The sequence below is a fragment of the Lissotriton vulgaris genome, chromosome 4_1 (assembly GCF_964263255.1).
Source record: "Lissotriton vulgaris chromosome 4_1, aLisVul1.2, whole genome shotgun sequence".
In the NCBI taxonomy this organism is placed as follows: Eukaryota; Metazoa; Chordata; class Amphibia; order Caudata; family Salamandridae; genus Lissotriton; species Lissotriton vulgaris.
In genome coordinates this window covers 2078445536-2078458629 of record NC_141691.1, presented here as the reverse complement: position 1 = coordinate 2078458629, position 13094 = coordinate 2078445536, and the positions used below count along the sequence as shown (strand labels likewise).

Genomic DNA, 13094 nt, shown 5'->3' with positions numbered 1-13094 from the left:
GGGGCACTCTTTTCACCCATTGGGTGTCTGGTTGTTCTCTTCCAAACAGTTGGGTGCCTGGGTGGTCTCTTCCCCACAGTTGGGTGTGTGGTTGCTCTCTTGCTACCATTTAGGTGTCTTTGCCCTCTCTTCCCACAGTTGGGTGTCTGTGTTCTCTTCCCATCAGTTGGGTGTCTGGGTGTTCTCTTTATACTTTTTAGATGTCTGGGTGCACTCTGTCCACCAGTGGGTTGTCAGGTTGTCCTCTTCTCACTAGCTGAGTGTCTGCCAACTGCCAAGAGCAAGAACCACTCTGTACCATTGAAATGTGGGCCCCTGGAACGTTCTGGTCCAGGTGCTCCCCCCCCCACCATCCTTAGTGTGTTCTTGATACCAGTTGGGTGTCTGGCTGGTCTCTTTGGTGTCTGGCTGGTCTCCTGGGTGTCTGAACGGTCTCTTGCTACCAGTTGGGGGTGTGGTTTCTCTCTTGCTATTATATGGGTGTCTTTTTGCTCTCCTCTCTTCTCACAGTTTGGGGTTTGGGTGGTCTCATGCTACCAGCTAAGGGTCTGGGTGGTCTCTTGCTGCCAGTTGGGGTGTGGTTCTCTTGCTACCACTGGAGTGTATTTGTGCTCTCTTCCCACAGGTGGGTGTCTGGGTGGTATCTTGCTACCAGTTGGATGTGTGGTTGCTCTCTTGATACCATTTGGGTGTCGTTGTACTCTCTTCCCACAGTTGGGTGTCTTTGTGCTCTTTTCTCACTAGTTGGGTGCCTGGGTGGATTCTTACAACCAGTTGCTTGTCTGAGTCGTCTCATGTTACCAGTTGGGTGGCTGAGTAGTCTCTTGGGTGTCTGGATCGTCTCTTAGTACCAGTTGGGTGTCTGGGTAGGCTCTTGGATGTTTGATGGTCTTGTGCTATCGTTTGGTTGGTTTCTTCCTACCAGCTTGGCCAAGTAGGGGTGTTTGGTATTTGATCCCCTGTTGAGGGGATGAATGGTTTTTTTGTGAACAGGCATTAACTGCCTAGAGGGAGGCAGGAGAAATGCCACAGTCCAGAGGGAACCATTGAGTGTCACACAAAACATGGAGCATAAGTAGTGTCAGTGTGTGCTGCAGCGGAGCAGGTGACTCGACAACTGAAACAAGGTGCTGGCCCAGCTTCTTGTTACAGGTAAGTAACATCCATTTCGACTGTGAGGCTTTCCTTTATGACTACGTATGCTCACTGTTCTTGTTCAAGTCATTGCTCTTTACTCGTTTGTTGCTAATGGTGGGAAAGTCATTGCTTGTCCTAAAATCATTTACTCACTATTATGATTTCCCTTTGTTTGTCCCACAGGAAACAGTCTAACTGCTCCTGAAGATGTCTCAAGAGAAGAGTTTCCTGGTGTCGGAAGAGGCGTACCCTAACCCCAGCGCCCCCTACCCCTCACCTCATGTCCCAGGGCAGCCGCCTATACCTCCCCCTCCGTATGGGCCAGCCCCCTACCCGACTACTGCACCATATGGGCAGCCGCCATACCCGGCAGGGCCATACAACCAAGCACCCTATCCACAGGGACCCTATCCGCAGGGACCCTATCCCCAAGGCCAATATCCGCAAGGCCCCTATCCACAGGGACCCTACCCCCAGCAGGCATACCCGCAGCCCCCCTACGTTCAGCCCCAACCTGTCTTCCAAGGCGGCTCTGATGGTGAGTATTTCTGTGTCTGCGGCACATGTTTGTGTGTACGCGCGTGTGTTTTATGTGGGCGCATGTGAGTGTGTCCCGGCATGCGCAGCAGTTAGTCCACGTGACTTGTTCTGCTGGGACATATTTTGAGGGTGCTCCTCAGTGGGCTTTGGTGCTGAACATGTGCTTGTGCATGAGGAATTTGAAGTCAAAAGTTGTTTTTCTTAATATTGCATCAAATACAAAATATGTTGAAAGCTGCTCAAAGTATTATGTTTTCTTTAGGCTCCTCATTGTTTTGGGGGAAGGTAATTTTGATACTGAACAAACACACGACCCCAGGGCTCACAGCAAAAGCAGATGTATTTCAAAAGAAGAACAGTTGTATATTACAGATACACAATTGTACACCTTGACAGTAGCTTCATGTCATCAGAACCCCTGGGTGGGGGCGGGTCTCAGGTTATTGTACAAAGGATTTACACTGCTAGAGACAATCCACATATGGTTGTGGATTGATCTGCCAAAGGTCCAGTCGGCCAAGACTGTACATTATTTATAATGGCCACACGTAGACCTTGGAGTGGCTCTTTATCTGGTCAAGTGTCCACGAGTCGCCAAGTAATGCCTCAGAAGGCCAACACTGGCTCAGTGAAAACGGATGAGGCTTGTCGTCATGAAAGATAGCTCAGTGGATTGAGCAGCTTTCTCCTGTCTCACTCAGATCTTCATCCTTCCAACTGCATCAATTAAATGATAAGTATCCAGAGAGCTCATGTGAGCTAATATGATACTCTTTTGAGCTTCACTGTGTTAATCCTACATAAAGCATCATTGCAATTATTACTTCAAGACTTGGAAACAAGGAGAGAGCTTGCGGACTAAATGAATAACATTAGGGAGATGTTCAGTGCTGAGCGCCTGGAAGCTAACCTTGATCTCTCTGAATGGTAATTATTACATTAAATATCCCTAAAATAATCCAGAATCTCCCTATGACTACATTTCAGTGTCTGGGACAGTATTGTGACAGTGTTTTAACTGTTCTGTACCCGTGAGTACAGCATTTGTCTGTGTGCTCCACCTATTACTGGTAAGTCGCACGGACATTGGCTCCATTGTTAGATTGTATTTTTTCAGTCGTCTGGGTCAGTGTTCGTCGTTGGTTGCCTTCGAACGTACCCAAACTTGTAGGGGGGGGGGGGGGACAAAATGTTTTCGGCGGCCATGTTGTCACAGCCTCCGTTAGGTTCAGCTACCAAGCACTGATCTACGCCCCTTCCGTTGCTCTGGTGGCTTCCAGACGCTTTGTTTGGTCTTTGAGAATGCGATCTCCATAATGGCATAATGGAACGGACCCCTGTCCAGTACTGCCCGCAGTGTCGAGTGCAGCAACCCTGGTCAGATATCCAGAAGGTTTGTTACCTATTTCTGTCTCTGTGGCACGAAGAGACTTCCTGCACGGCCTGTCTTGCCTTCCGCTCCAAGAAATAAAGAACCGATGCCCTCGAAGTCCCGCCTAACAAGCCATGGCGCAGCTACAAGAGGACGACACGGTCCAACCTCTTCGGCGAACGTGATGTCAAAGAAGATGATCTGTGTGGACATTCCATCGAGCAAGCAACCCACTTCAGTACCGAGGCGAGTGGGAGGTAGAGGAACCACGGGCCGTCCAAGCCCATCCGAAGGAGACCTCGACCTTGAGTGCTTCCATTCCAGCACTGGTCTCAGACTGAGACATGCTTTCTAGGGGTGCGGGCATCTAGTCCAGAAGCCAAGCTTCTGGTCTGCTATTGGAGCCATGGTCGGCGCCAATATCAGGGTTCGGATTCGGCACCGATTTAACCTTTGCCTCTGAAACAGCAGCAGCAGTTGAAACCCAGGGCAAAACCGTCCCTCAGTAAAAAAAAAACTGCCAATACCCTTACAGCCCACTGGGAAACACCCTGTTGCCCACTACGGCCAGTCCTGCCCTGCCAGTGATGCACCTCCATCAGACAAGGAGAGAAGGGAAATAGATGCTGCCGGTAAGCGAGTCGCTGCTCAGTCAGCAACACACTGCAATTTGTCAACTCCTTCAGCCTTCTCTCCAGGTACGACCGGACACCCTGGGACGAAATGGAGGCCCTCCTCCAACATCTAATAAAAGAGTATAAAAAGTGAGGCCAAGAGCTCGATGCGGAAGGTAACGTTCTATCCAACACTACTATTCGGTGTGCCCTGGACCCTGCTGCCACCGCAGTGGGCTGGATTAATTTACGTCCTCATTTGGCACCACCCCTGGCTGCATGCGTCTGGCTTCAAGCCGGACGTAAAGCAGCATCTGCTATACCAACCCTTTCGATGAAGAGCTCCTATTCGGACTGCAGGTTGACCAGATGTGCAAAAAAATTAGAAAAGAACACAGATACCACAAATGCCATGGCGGCTCGTCAGACCATTTCGACTCAGGGTGCTGTTTGCAGGTCTCAATTATTATAAAAATATATTTTATTGTCAGATTGCACAGATTATGCAGGGCCCTGCAATCCAGGGATGACTGCAGATCACAAACATGACCACATCAAAGGCAATCGACTTTTCACTTTGCACGCATGAAGTAGCGAGTGAATAATCAAACCCTCTTAAAACACCCTACTCTCCCCCACCCCAAGCCCCAACCCCCCCAACTTCCCGCACCCACCCCAACCACCACCCCGCGAGTCGCACATCCAACTCCAGGCCCAACCCACTCTTATCGAGCAGTATACAGTACAAAAGGAAAAACATGCACAAGCACACCCGCCTCCCTAGCCCCATGTTACACCGCTCTGGATCACCCGCCCCATCACCCCTCCCAGGGAAGGTCCTCTTGCTCCACTGGGAGTTCAAGCCATATACCCCTATAATCTGCCCAGAGCTTCCAAATTTTATAATGTTTCCGCGGGCACCCCCTGGCCACGAATATTGGTTGTTCCAGTCCCATATAAAAATCTAGCCCCCTCTTCCAGACAGCCACTGACGTGGCTCGTGGGTCTTTCCACCCCTTCGCAATGTCTCTTTTGGCCGTCGTGAGGCCCAGCAACTTCAGGTGTCTTTTGTAAAGATTACCCCCCACCCCGTCCATAACGTGTAGCAAGGCAAACTGTGGCTTACGCGGGAGCTCCCATCCCAACACCTCAGACAGGCAGACCAAGACCCCCTCCAAAATCAAACAAGAGCTCCACAGCTCTAGACCGTGTGCATGAACGTCCCTTCCACCCTGTTACAACGGAGACAGTCCGGTGAGGCAATCAGTCCCGCCCGCCAGAGCCGAACCCAAGTAAAGTAGCCTCTATGCAAGTATTTAAATTTGATAAGGCGGAGACGCATAGCTATTGCAGCCCCTCTTGGAGCGGCCCTCCAGACTTCCTCTTCCAACTCTCCCACGTCCTCCTCCCAATGCTCCTGAAGCTTCTGCAGTGTAGGGGAACTGTGCATGACTAGTGTCTGGTAAATAGGGGATATTTTCTTGGTCTCCAAATCCCCCAGGAACCCTTTCGCCTCCAGCGGGCTAAAGTCAGGGAGGGTCTCCAACCCCTCCAGGCTGGGGGATAAGGCATGGCGAAACTGGAGGTACCTAAAAAAACTGGGACCGAGGCATATCAAATTCCTCCCTAAGATCCTGGAAGGACTTGAGTTTCGTACCCTGCAGTACAACCCTCATAGTCGAAATGCAGACGTTGTCCCATCCTCTAAAGCCCTGTAGCGATGCCAGGCCTGGAAACCGCCCATTGTGCCACAGGGGGGTTTCCGCTGTTAGAGTATTCCACCATCCCATCCGGCGCAGAGCCTGCCGCCAGATGTGAAACACTACCCTAGTGGCCGCCGGCTGCGCACTCCGCAGTGATGCCGTGTAGAGGATGGTGTGTAGCGTATGGGAGCCCATCAAATAGCGTTCCATAGCATACGCCTGTCCACATACCACCACTCATTTAATACCAAAAGGTGGGAGGCCTGATAGTAGGATAGGATATCCGAGATCGCCAGACCCCCACAATAAGTGGAGAGGAAACGTGTGCAATGCCACGCGCACCGCACCGCCCCCACACGGGAACTGCCCCAGGGTGGAGTTCACCTGACGAAACCGAGCCGGCGATAGGGGTGTTTTTACAGTTGATACAGCAGGCGGGGTAGTGCCACCATTTTAAAGATCGCCGACCTGCCATATATAGTAAGCGGCATACGCGACCAGATTTTGAGATCAGCCCACACACGCTCCCAGACCGGCACCAAATTCCGCTCCCAGGACACGGCCGGGACCTCCGACAGGAAAACCCCCAGATACCTGAGACCCCCCACCGCTACCTGGAGTGAAGAGGTCCAAGTACCAACCGCTTGCGTCCGCTCCCCCAGCACCCACAATGTGTACTTGCGAGGGTTCATGTAGAGCCCTGACGTCTCGCCGAAGATCTGCATTATCCGCAGTGGGTCTCAATTTTAAGGAGTCGCCAAAACCACCTCCCCCGAAGCCACTACCTCCTGTTGGATGCCACAGCAGCAACAATCATGAGGGTATTCTCAGGGATACTTCAGGGGGAACAATTCCAGGGGCGGATCAACCAAGGGAATCACCATGCCTGACAATCCTCTAACTGCAGAAGCGAATTGGAAAATAATCAAAACCTGAAAGGCTCTCAGTGACTGGACAGTCCATGAGTACATTGTCGATGTCACCCTTGTTGAATACGCCTGCTGATGTAAAGTTCTCTGCAATGCCCTCATCAACGATTGCCTTTTATCAAATCTACCAGGATCAGTGGAAGGCAAGGTGGACTTAAAACTGTCATAAACCATTTACCGAAAGGCTTTAACTTGGTATTTTTATCTCTAGCCTTTTTGTGTGATTATAATTAAAAGTACAGCAATAATGTAGCCTACAAAAACAGTACAAAACAGAAAAATGATTGTATGCACATGTATTTGTGTAAAAAACACTAAGCAAGTTGAATTAAAAAAACATATTCAAATACCATGAGTAATTTAGAATAAGTATGAAAATATCCTACACGAGAAAACCAAAGTCCGTAAATATGTGCAAAAGCCAAGGAAGGCTGATAATAATTAAAAATAAACCAACAGTGAAACTGTGCCTAGTGAGCCTGCCAACAAGAGGATTCCCAAGCACTAATATTACTTAAAATGTGCTTCTGACATCAAAAGGGCAAATATCGAAATGATCTGAAAAGATCCGAGATGAAGTGCCCTAACAAAAAGGCTATGAAAAGAAAAACCTGACAATTACTCAAGCTCATGTATAGTGTTATGCAAAATACAAGTTATACAGAACAAATCATGACATTTTAAAACACTTTGCATTGTCAGCAACGGATTTAGGAAAGATTTTACACAAAATTAAAATCTTTCTTTTGCTTTCCAGCCAGACACACGTATCTTTAAACCACAAATACTCTACAAGCAGAATGAAAAGAACGCCTTTAAGATGCATCGCATCAATTCATCTTTTTACACATCATTCTTCACGCATGTACCATGCTATAAGAAGCTCCGTTGCGATCCTGTGATGTAAACAGAAACACTGTGAAAGGGGAAAGGGATGGGGAGTTGGCCTAACGGCTAGGGTGGTCGACTTCGCATGTGGGGAACTGGTTTCGAGTCTCGGCAATTGTCGCTGAACATCCTGTGATTCTGGGCAATCACTTAATCTCCCCGTGCCTAACAAAAATTGATGTATCCTCATGTAATGCAACTGGTGCTATGTGAAGCGCTCTGATACCCAATTCGGGTCAAGTTTGCGCTATATAAAACTCTGTAAAGAAAAAAAAAAAAACAATTGGCGAACCGCACGGATAATGTTTCAGGGTCCCATGATAGCCTCCATATTCTCAGCTTGAATGTGCGTGGAGTTTTAAATAAAATCAAGAGGGGAGTGGTGTTACGGCAAGCGAAAAGAGCTGGAGCATACTTTTGCTACAAGAAACCCACCTATTAGGTACTAAGGCCCTGTGCTTGCAACGCTATGGCTTTCAACAAGACTTTCACGCGAGCTTTGCGAGGGGTTCCAGGGGGGTGGCCATTCTAGTGTATCGTAAAATTCCTTACATCCATTGAAAGCAATGGGCCGACACACAGGGGCGATATCTGTTTATTAGGGGCATGGTCGGGGAGGACCCTCTGGTGTTGGGCTGCGTCTACGCTCCACCCCCCCTTGCAGTGGTCGCTAGTCGAGAAACTGTTTGCTGTCTAGGCAGACATCCCTGACGTGCTATCAGCAGTGGGGGGATACTGGAATGATGTTCTGGATATCACTAAGAACAGTTACAGGCCTGGGGGAGGCCCGAGTGTAGGCCATTCTACAAAGCTACGGGACATGGTGGTGGGGTTGGATTGGGTGGACACATGGCGGCGCCTACAAGAGGATAAACGGGAGTACACATTTCTCTCTGCAGTTCACAAATACTTTTCGAGGTTGGATTATATCTTTGTCCCTAGGGAAATGGCGGGAAGAGTGGAGTCGGCGGTGATCCTCCCGAGTGGACACTCTGATCACTCGCCTATTTCCGTTGGTCTCCGGATAGGCTGGGGGAGACAGCCATTTAGTTGGTGCCTCTCAGTGTGGCACCTGCAACAGGAAGACTACGGGAGGCATATGAGTAAGGCAATAGCTGATTACTTGGTCGGGAATGTGGGTTCGGTCTAAAGTGCGGGGACGCTATGAGAAGCACTGAAACCCACGCCACGGGGGTAGATATTGCTTGGTGAGCAGCAGCTCGGAAGAAGCGTCGGGCAGACCTAGTGCGGGCCGAGGCGGAGATTGACGAGCTGGAGCGCCAGGGACGTGTGGTGGGTGAGGGTTAGGGGGTGGGTCAGCGAATCCTGGCGCAACAGTCCTACGCGGCCCTCCTACTAGATGATACCAAAGGGGGTGGTGAGGGACCGAGCATCTGAATCAATCAAACACTCACACCCAGTCAAAAGATCTGGGTTTAATCCATCACCGTTCTTTAGCCCACTCTGCCACCCCAGTACAGACATGGCTATATGCAAATCAGTCCGACCCTGTGCCTCATGGGAACAGTCCAGCCCGAACTGCCAAGCCACGTCTTCCCTGGACCGGAAACAAGCTTCTGAGGACTGGTTTCCGGCATTCCAGCCGTCTTCAGCCCGGCTTGCTTGAATCCAGTGGCAAAGTGAGCAAGGAACTCACGTCTGAGCATACCCTGCCACACTTATGGCGTCTTTTTCATGACATTTAATGATTGCCGACGATATCCATCTGGCAATACTCAGTCTTGACAGAGGCAGTCCTTTTCTCTGACCCTCAAATGCAATAACTAATTGTTTCGATTTCCGAAATGTCTTTGTTCGCTCAATGTAGAATTTCAAACACTTGGATATGTCTAAGGAATGCAGAGCCCTTTCTGCACTGAAGAAGGATTGCTGAAAAAAGTAGGCAAAATAATTGGTTCATTAAGATGGAACGAAGTAGGAACCTTGGGTATAAATTTCAGGTTTGTCCTTAGTATCACTCTGTCCTGTTGAAATTGGAGAAAAGGGTCTTCTACTGAGAAGGACTCAATCTCGCTAACTCTGCTTGCCGAGGTGAGTGCTAGAAGCAGAGCCGTCTTCCATGAGATAAATTGTAAGTCTACCTTGTGTATAGGCTCGAATGGTGGCCTCATAAGTTGTGCCAAAACTGTGTTGAGTTGCCAAGGTATTGGCGGCCGTTGAATAGGTGGAAAAGCTCTAAAGAGCCCCTTGACAAATTCCTTGATTAGTCTGTGAGACCAAAGAGACGGCTCACTCGGCGTCCTCGTGAATCTTGATATTGCCGCCAAATGCACCTTTGAGTAGTGAGTTTACAACGGGGTATACCCTAAGAACTCTCTGACCTGGGTCAGTTAACATAGGTACGTATACAGTGGTCAGGGTCTATTGATTATAACCAAGAATTTATCATGGAAACTTTCACGTTAATAAATTATTTAGAGATTACTTCTGTGCAGTACAAAAACATTTATTTCAACGTTTTAAGGAAAGTCTTCAGGACTTAATTAACCCAGTACTCAAACCTATGCCTTCAATTTCAAACACCTTTAGGTTACCATTTACTACAAAGGAACCGATGATGGTCCAACCTCAATAGGCCACTGGACGGCCCAACACTAAGTAAGAAGCCCACTTTTTAATTGAGCTAGTTGCAGTACTATTGCACTTTAAACTCTAGTTTTGATACAGTCCTTTCTGTAATTGTATCACCTTTAGGCGCTCCTGCACCCTTAAGTCCTGAAGAAGACCCCAGCATGAGGCTTCAATCAACCCTTAATCCAGGGGTCGAAACGTAGACCGGATTGTATTTTACCCTCCTAACATAGGAAGCAACCCATTGATTAATACGGATCCTATGTTAAAGAAGAAAACGGAACTAATGAACAAAATTAGTCTGTAAAGGTTGCATCGAAAACCACTGTGATTGTAATAAGGTCACAACACCCTTTACCCAGTCCCCACCTGTATCCAACCACACCCATCCCACCTAACTGTCTCTTTTTCTTGTCACTTTGAGCGCATTTGAAATGTTTACTATGTAGCGAACACTTGAGAACTGTATCCACAAGAGCGTTGTTTTACATGAATTCAATTGAGACTTATGTCCTCCAGTTTCTACTTGATCCAATGAAGTAATTGGTCTCTTGCCTGTTTTATTGCTTGTGGTACTTATTTGAACAGTGCGAATCACACTTTCCTTAAAATGTTGAAATAAATGTTTTTGTACTGCACAGAAGTAATCTCTAAATAATTTATTAACGTGAAAGTTTCCATGATAAATTCTTGGTTATAATCAATAGACCCTGACCACTGTATACGTACCTATGTTAAATGCACCTTTGAGGCATGAGAGAGACCTGCTTTTGATAATGACAGCAAGTAAGGTAAAATACTTTCAGGTGGTACTGCAAGCGGGTGAAGTTCTTTACCAGCGCACCAGTGACAGAAACGTGTCCATTTCGCTGTGTACGTTTTGTTCGTAGACTTAGCCCTAGATTGCGATAATATGTCCCTGCAATCTTGCGGTATGATCATGGACTGGAATTCTCGCTCATGAGGTTCCATACTGACAATTTTAGCGATATCCGGCCTGGATGTAGAATCTGGCTGCTGTTCATTGATATGAGGTTCTGGTACGTTGGGAACTGCAACTTGTTGCCCTTTGAAAGTTGTAGCAGGTCTGAAAACCATGCTTGTCTCGGCCAAGCTGGTGCCACCAGAATAATCTGACATGGTTCCGATCTTATCTTGCGAAGCACTCTTGGAATCAAAGGAAATGGTGGGAACGCGTAAGCGGACATTCCTGTCCAGTTCAGATGGAACGCATTTCCCTTTGAATTTTGTTGACGGTACCTTGACGCAAACTTTTCGCACTTAGTTGTCCCGTGTCGCGAACAAATTTAACGTTGGTGTGCCCCACATTTTTGAAACACTCTGTGAAGCTGGGTGTTGTTCAGCTCCCACTCGTGCGACACATTCTTCGTGCGACTTAGGACATCTGCTCTTGTATTGAGAATGCCCTGAATATGTTGTACTTGGATAGAGATGTCGTGTCTTATCAGCCATTTCCAAATCCTTTGCGCTAGCATGGAAAGCTGTTTGGACCGTGTTCCCCCTTGTTTGAGGAGATAAAACATTGTCGTGGTGCTGTCAGTCTGCACAAGCACCGACTATCCCTGAATTCTGGGAAGAAAAGCTTGAAGCCCCAGAAACACACGCTTTGAGCTCCAACATATTTATGTGAAGTTGTGCTTCCCATTCCGACCAGAGACCCTGGATTTCCAGCTCCTGAAGGTGCGCACCCTATCCTTGCAACGAAGCATCTGACGTCCTCACATGTTTGTGACTCTGGGGTTCGAAAGACAGACCCTGATTCAAGTTCTCCCGAACCTTCCACCATGACATGGCCACCTTCATTCGATGAGATATGATGATCCGATCTTCAAATGTTCCTTTTGATTGAACCCACTGCTCGTCTAGCTGTTCCTGTAAAGGTCTCTTCCGAAGACGGCAGTTTGGAACCAGTGGGATGCAAGAAGATATCATTCCCAACAAGGATTTGTATATCCTCACAGAAGTGAACATTTTTGCTTGCAGAGAGGTTGCTAGGCCTATAATTTTCCTGATCCTTTCCTTCGAAGGATATGTTGTCGCTTCCTTTGTGCATATCCATGCTCTTAGGAATTGAATGCCTTGTGCTGGGACCAGAGATGACTTCTCTAAGTTGGTCCGCAGGCCTAACCGTTGAAACAGTCTGATGCAGCAATGCAGGGAGGTCTTGGCTTTTTTGAAGGATGGACCTGTCCCAAGCCAATCATCGAGATATGGGTAAATGCAGTGACCCTTCACCTTAAGTGGGCCGCCACCGGGGCCATGCATTTCGTAAATACCCTCTGGCCGATTTGAGACCGAATGGCAACACTTTGAACTGAAAATGGCGACTCTCCACAACAAACCTCAGATACTTTCTGTGCTTTCGATGAATTGGTATATGGAAGTATGCATCCATGAGACCCAACGAAGCCATGAAGTCTTTCCTCTTCAGCATAAGAAGGATCTCTTGCAGCGAGAGCATCCGAAAGGGAATTTTCTTTATGTATTGATTTAGATCCCTCAAATCCAATACCTGTCTCCATTTTGTGGTTTGCTTCTTTTTGATGAGGAAGAATTGTGAATAAAAGCCTTTCCCTCTGTGATGCCTAGGTACTTCCTCTATAGCCCCCTTTAGTAGGAGTGAAAGGACCTCCTTTTGCAGCTCCTGAGTATGTTGATGGCGCTTGAACACCTGGGGGTGATCTGGTGGTATTTGCACAAACTCTAGGGTATGCCCCTGTTTATCACGTCCAAAACCCATTTGTCCGATGTTATGGACAGCCAATTTCTGAAGAATAGAGACAGATAGTGGTCGTTTTCGGAACTTGCTGAGTGGAAAGGAATGAAACCTTCCTTGTTGAAAGGACCCCAGTGCTCTGGCGGTATCTGTATCAGACTTGATGCCCTGCAGGGCCTCATCTACATGCTTGCCGAATAGATTTTCGCCATCAAAGGCCATGTCTATAATCTTCGCCTGCAACTCCGGCCGGAACGAGGTTGCCTTCAACCAACCCGGTCTTCGAAGGGAAACTGCTCCCGCCATCCGTCTAAAAGCCATAGAGGAGACATCCATTGCCACATCAATAAATTCCGAGGCTGATTTCGCTCCATCACGAAGGATAGCAGCTGCTTCTTCCTTCTTGTCCTCCGGGAGTGCAGCTAAAATGGGCGCTAAATCCGACCACATTTGTCTGTTAAAGCGGCTGAGTAGAGCCATAGCATTGGCTGCTTTAATAGTAGAGGCTGCCATCACTGCAAACCTCTTTCCAGCTCCGTCCATTCTCCTTCCTTTCTTGTCTGGCGGCACCATAGAGGTAGA

The 13094-nt window shown here is 48.1% G+C and overlaps 1 protein-coding gene across 1 annotated transcript in view; it reads left to right on the top strand.

Moving 5' to 3' along the window:
• GRINA (glutamate ionotropic receptor NMDA type subunit associated protein 1) overlaps positions 1–13094 on the top strand; it is a 225988-nt gene that overhangs the window by 138306 nt on the left and 74588 nt on the right. Inside the window, exon 2 of the mRNA XM_086966531.1 lies at positions 1321–1675. Within this exon, the coding sequence (XP_086822657.1) occupies positions 1345–1675 (331 nt within the window). The 5' untranslated portion in view covers positions 1321–1344. The remainder of the gene's footprint in view (positions 1–1320; positions 1676–13094) is intronic.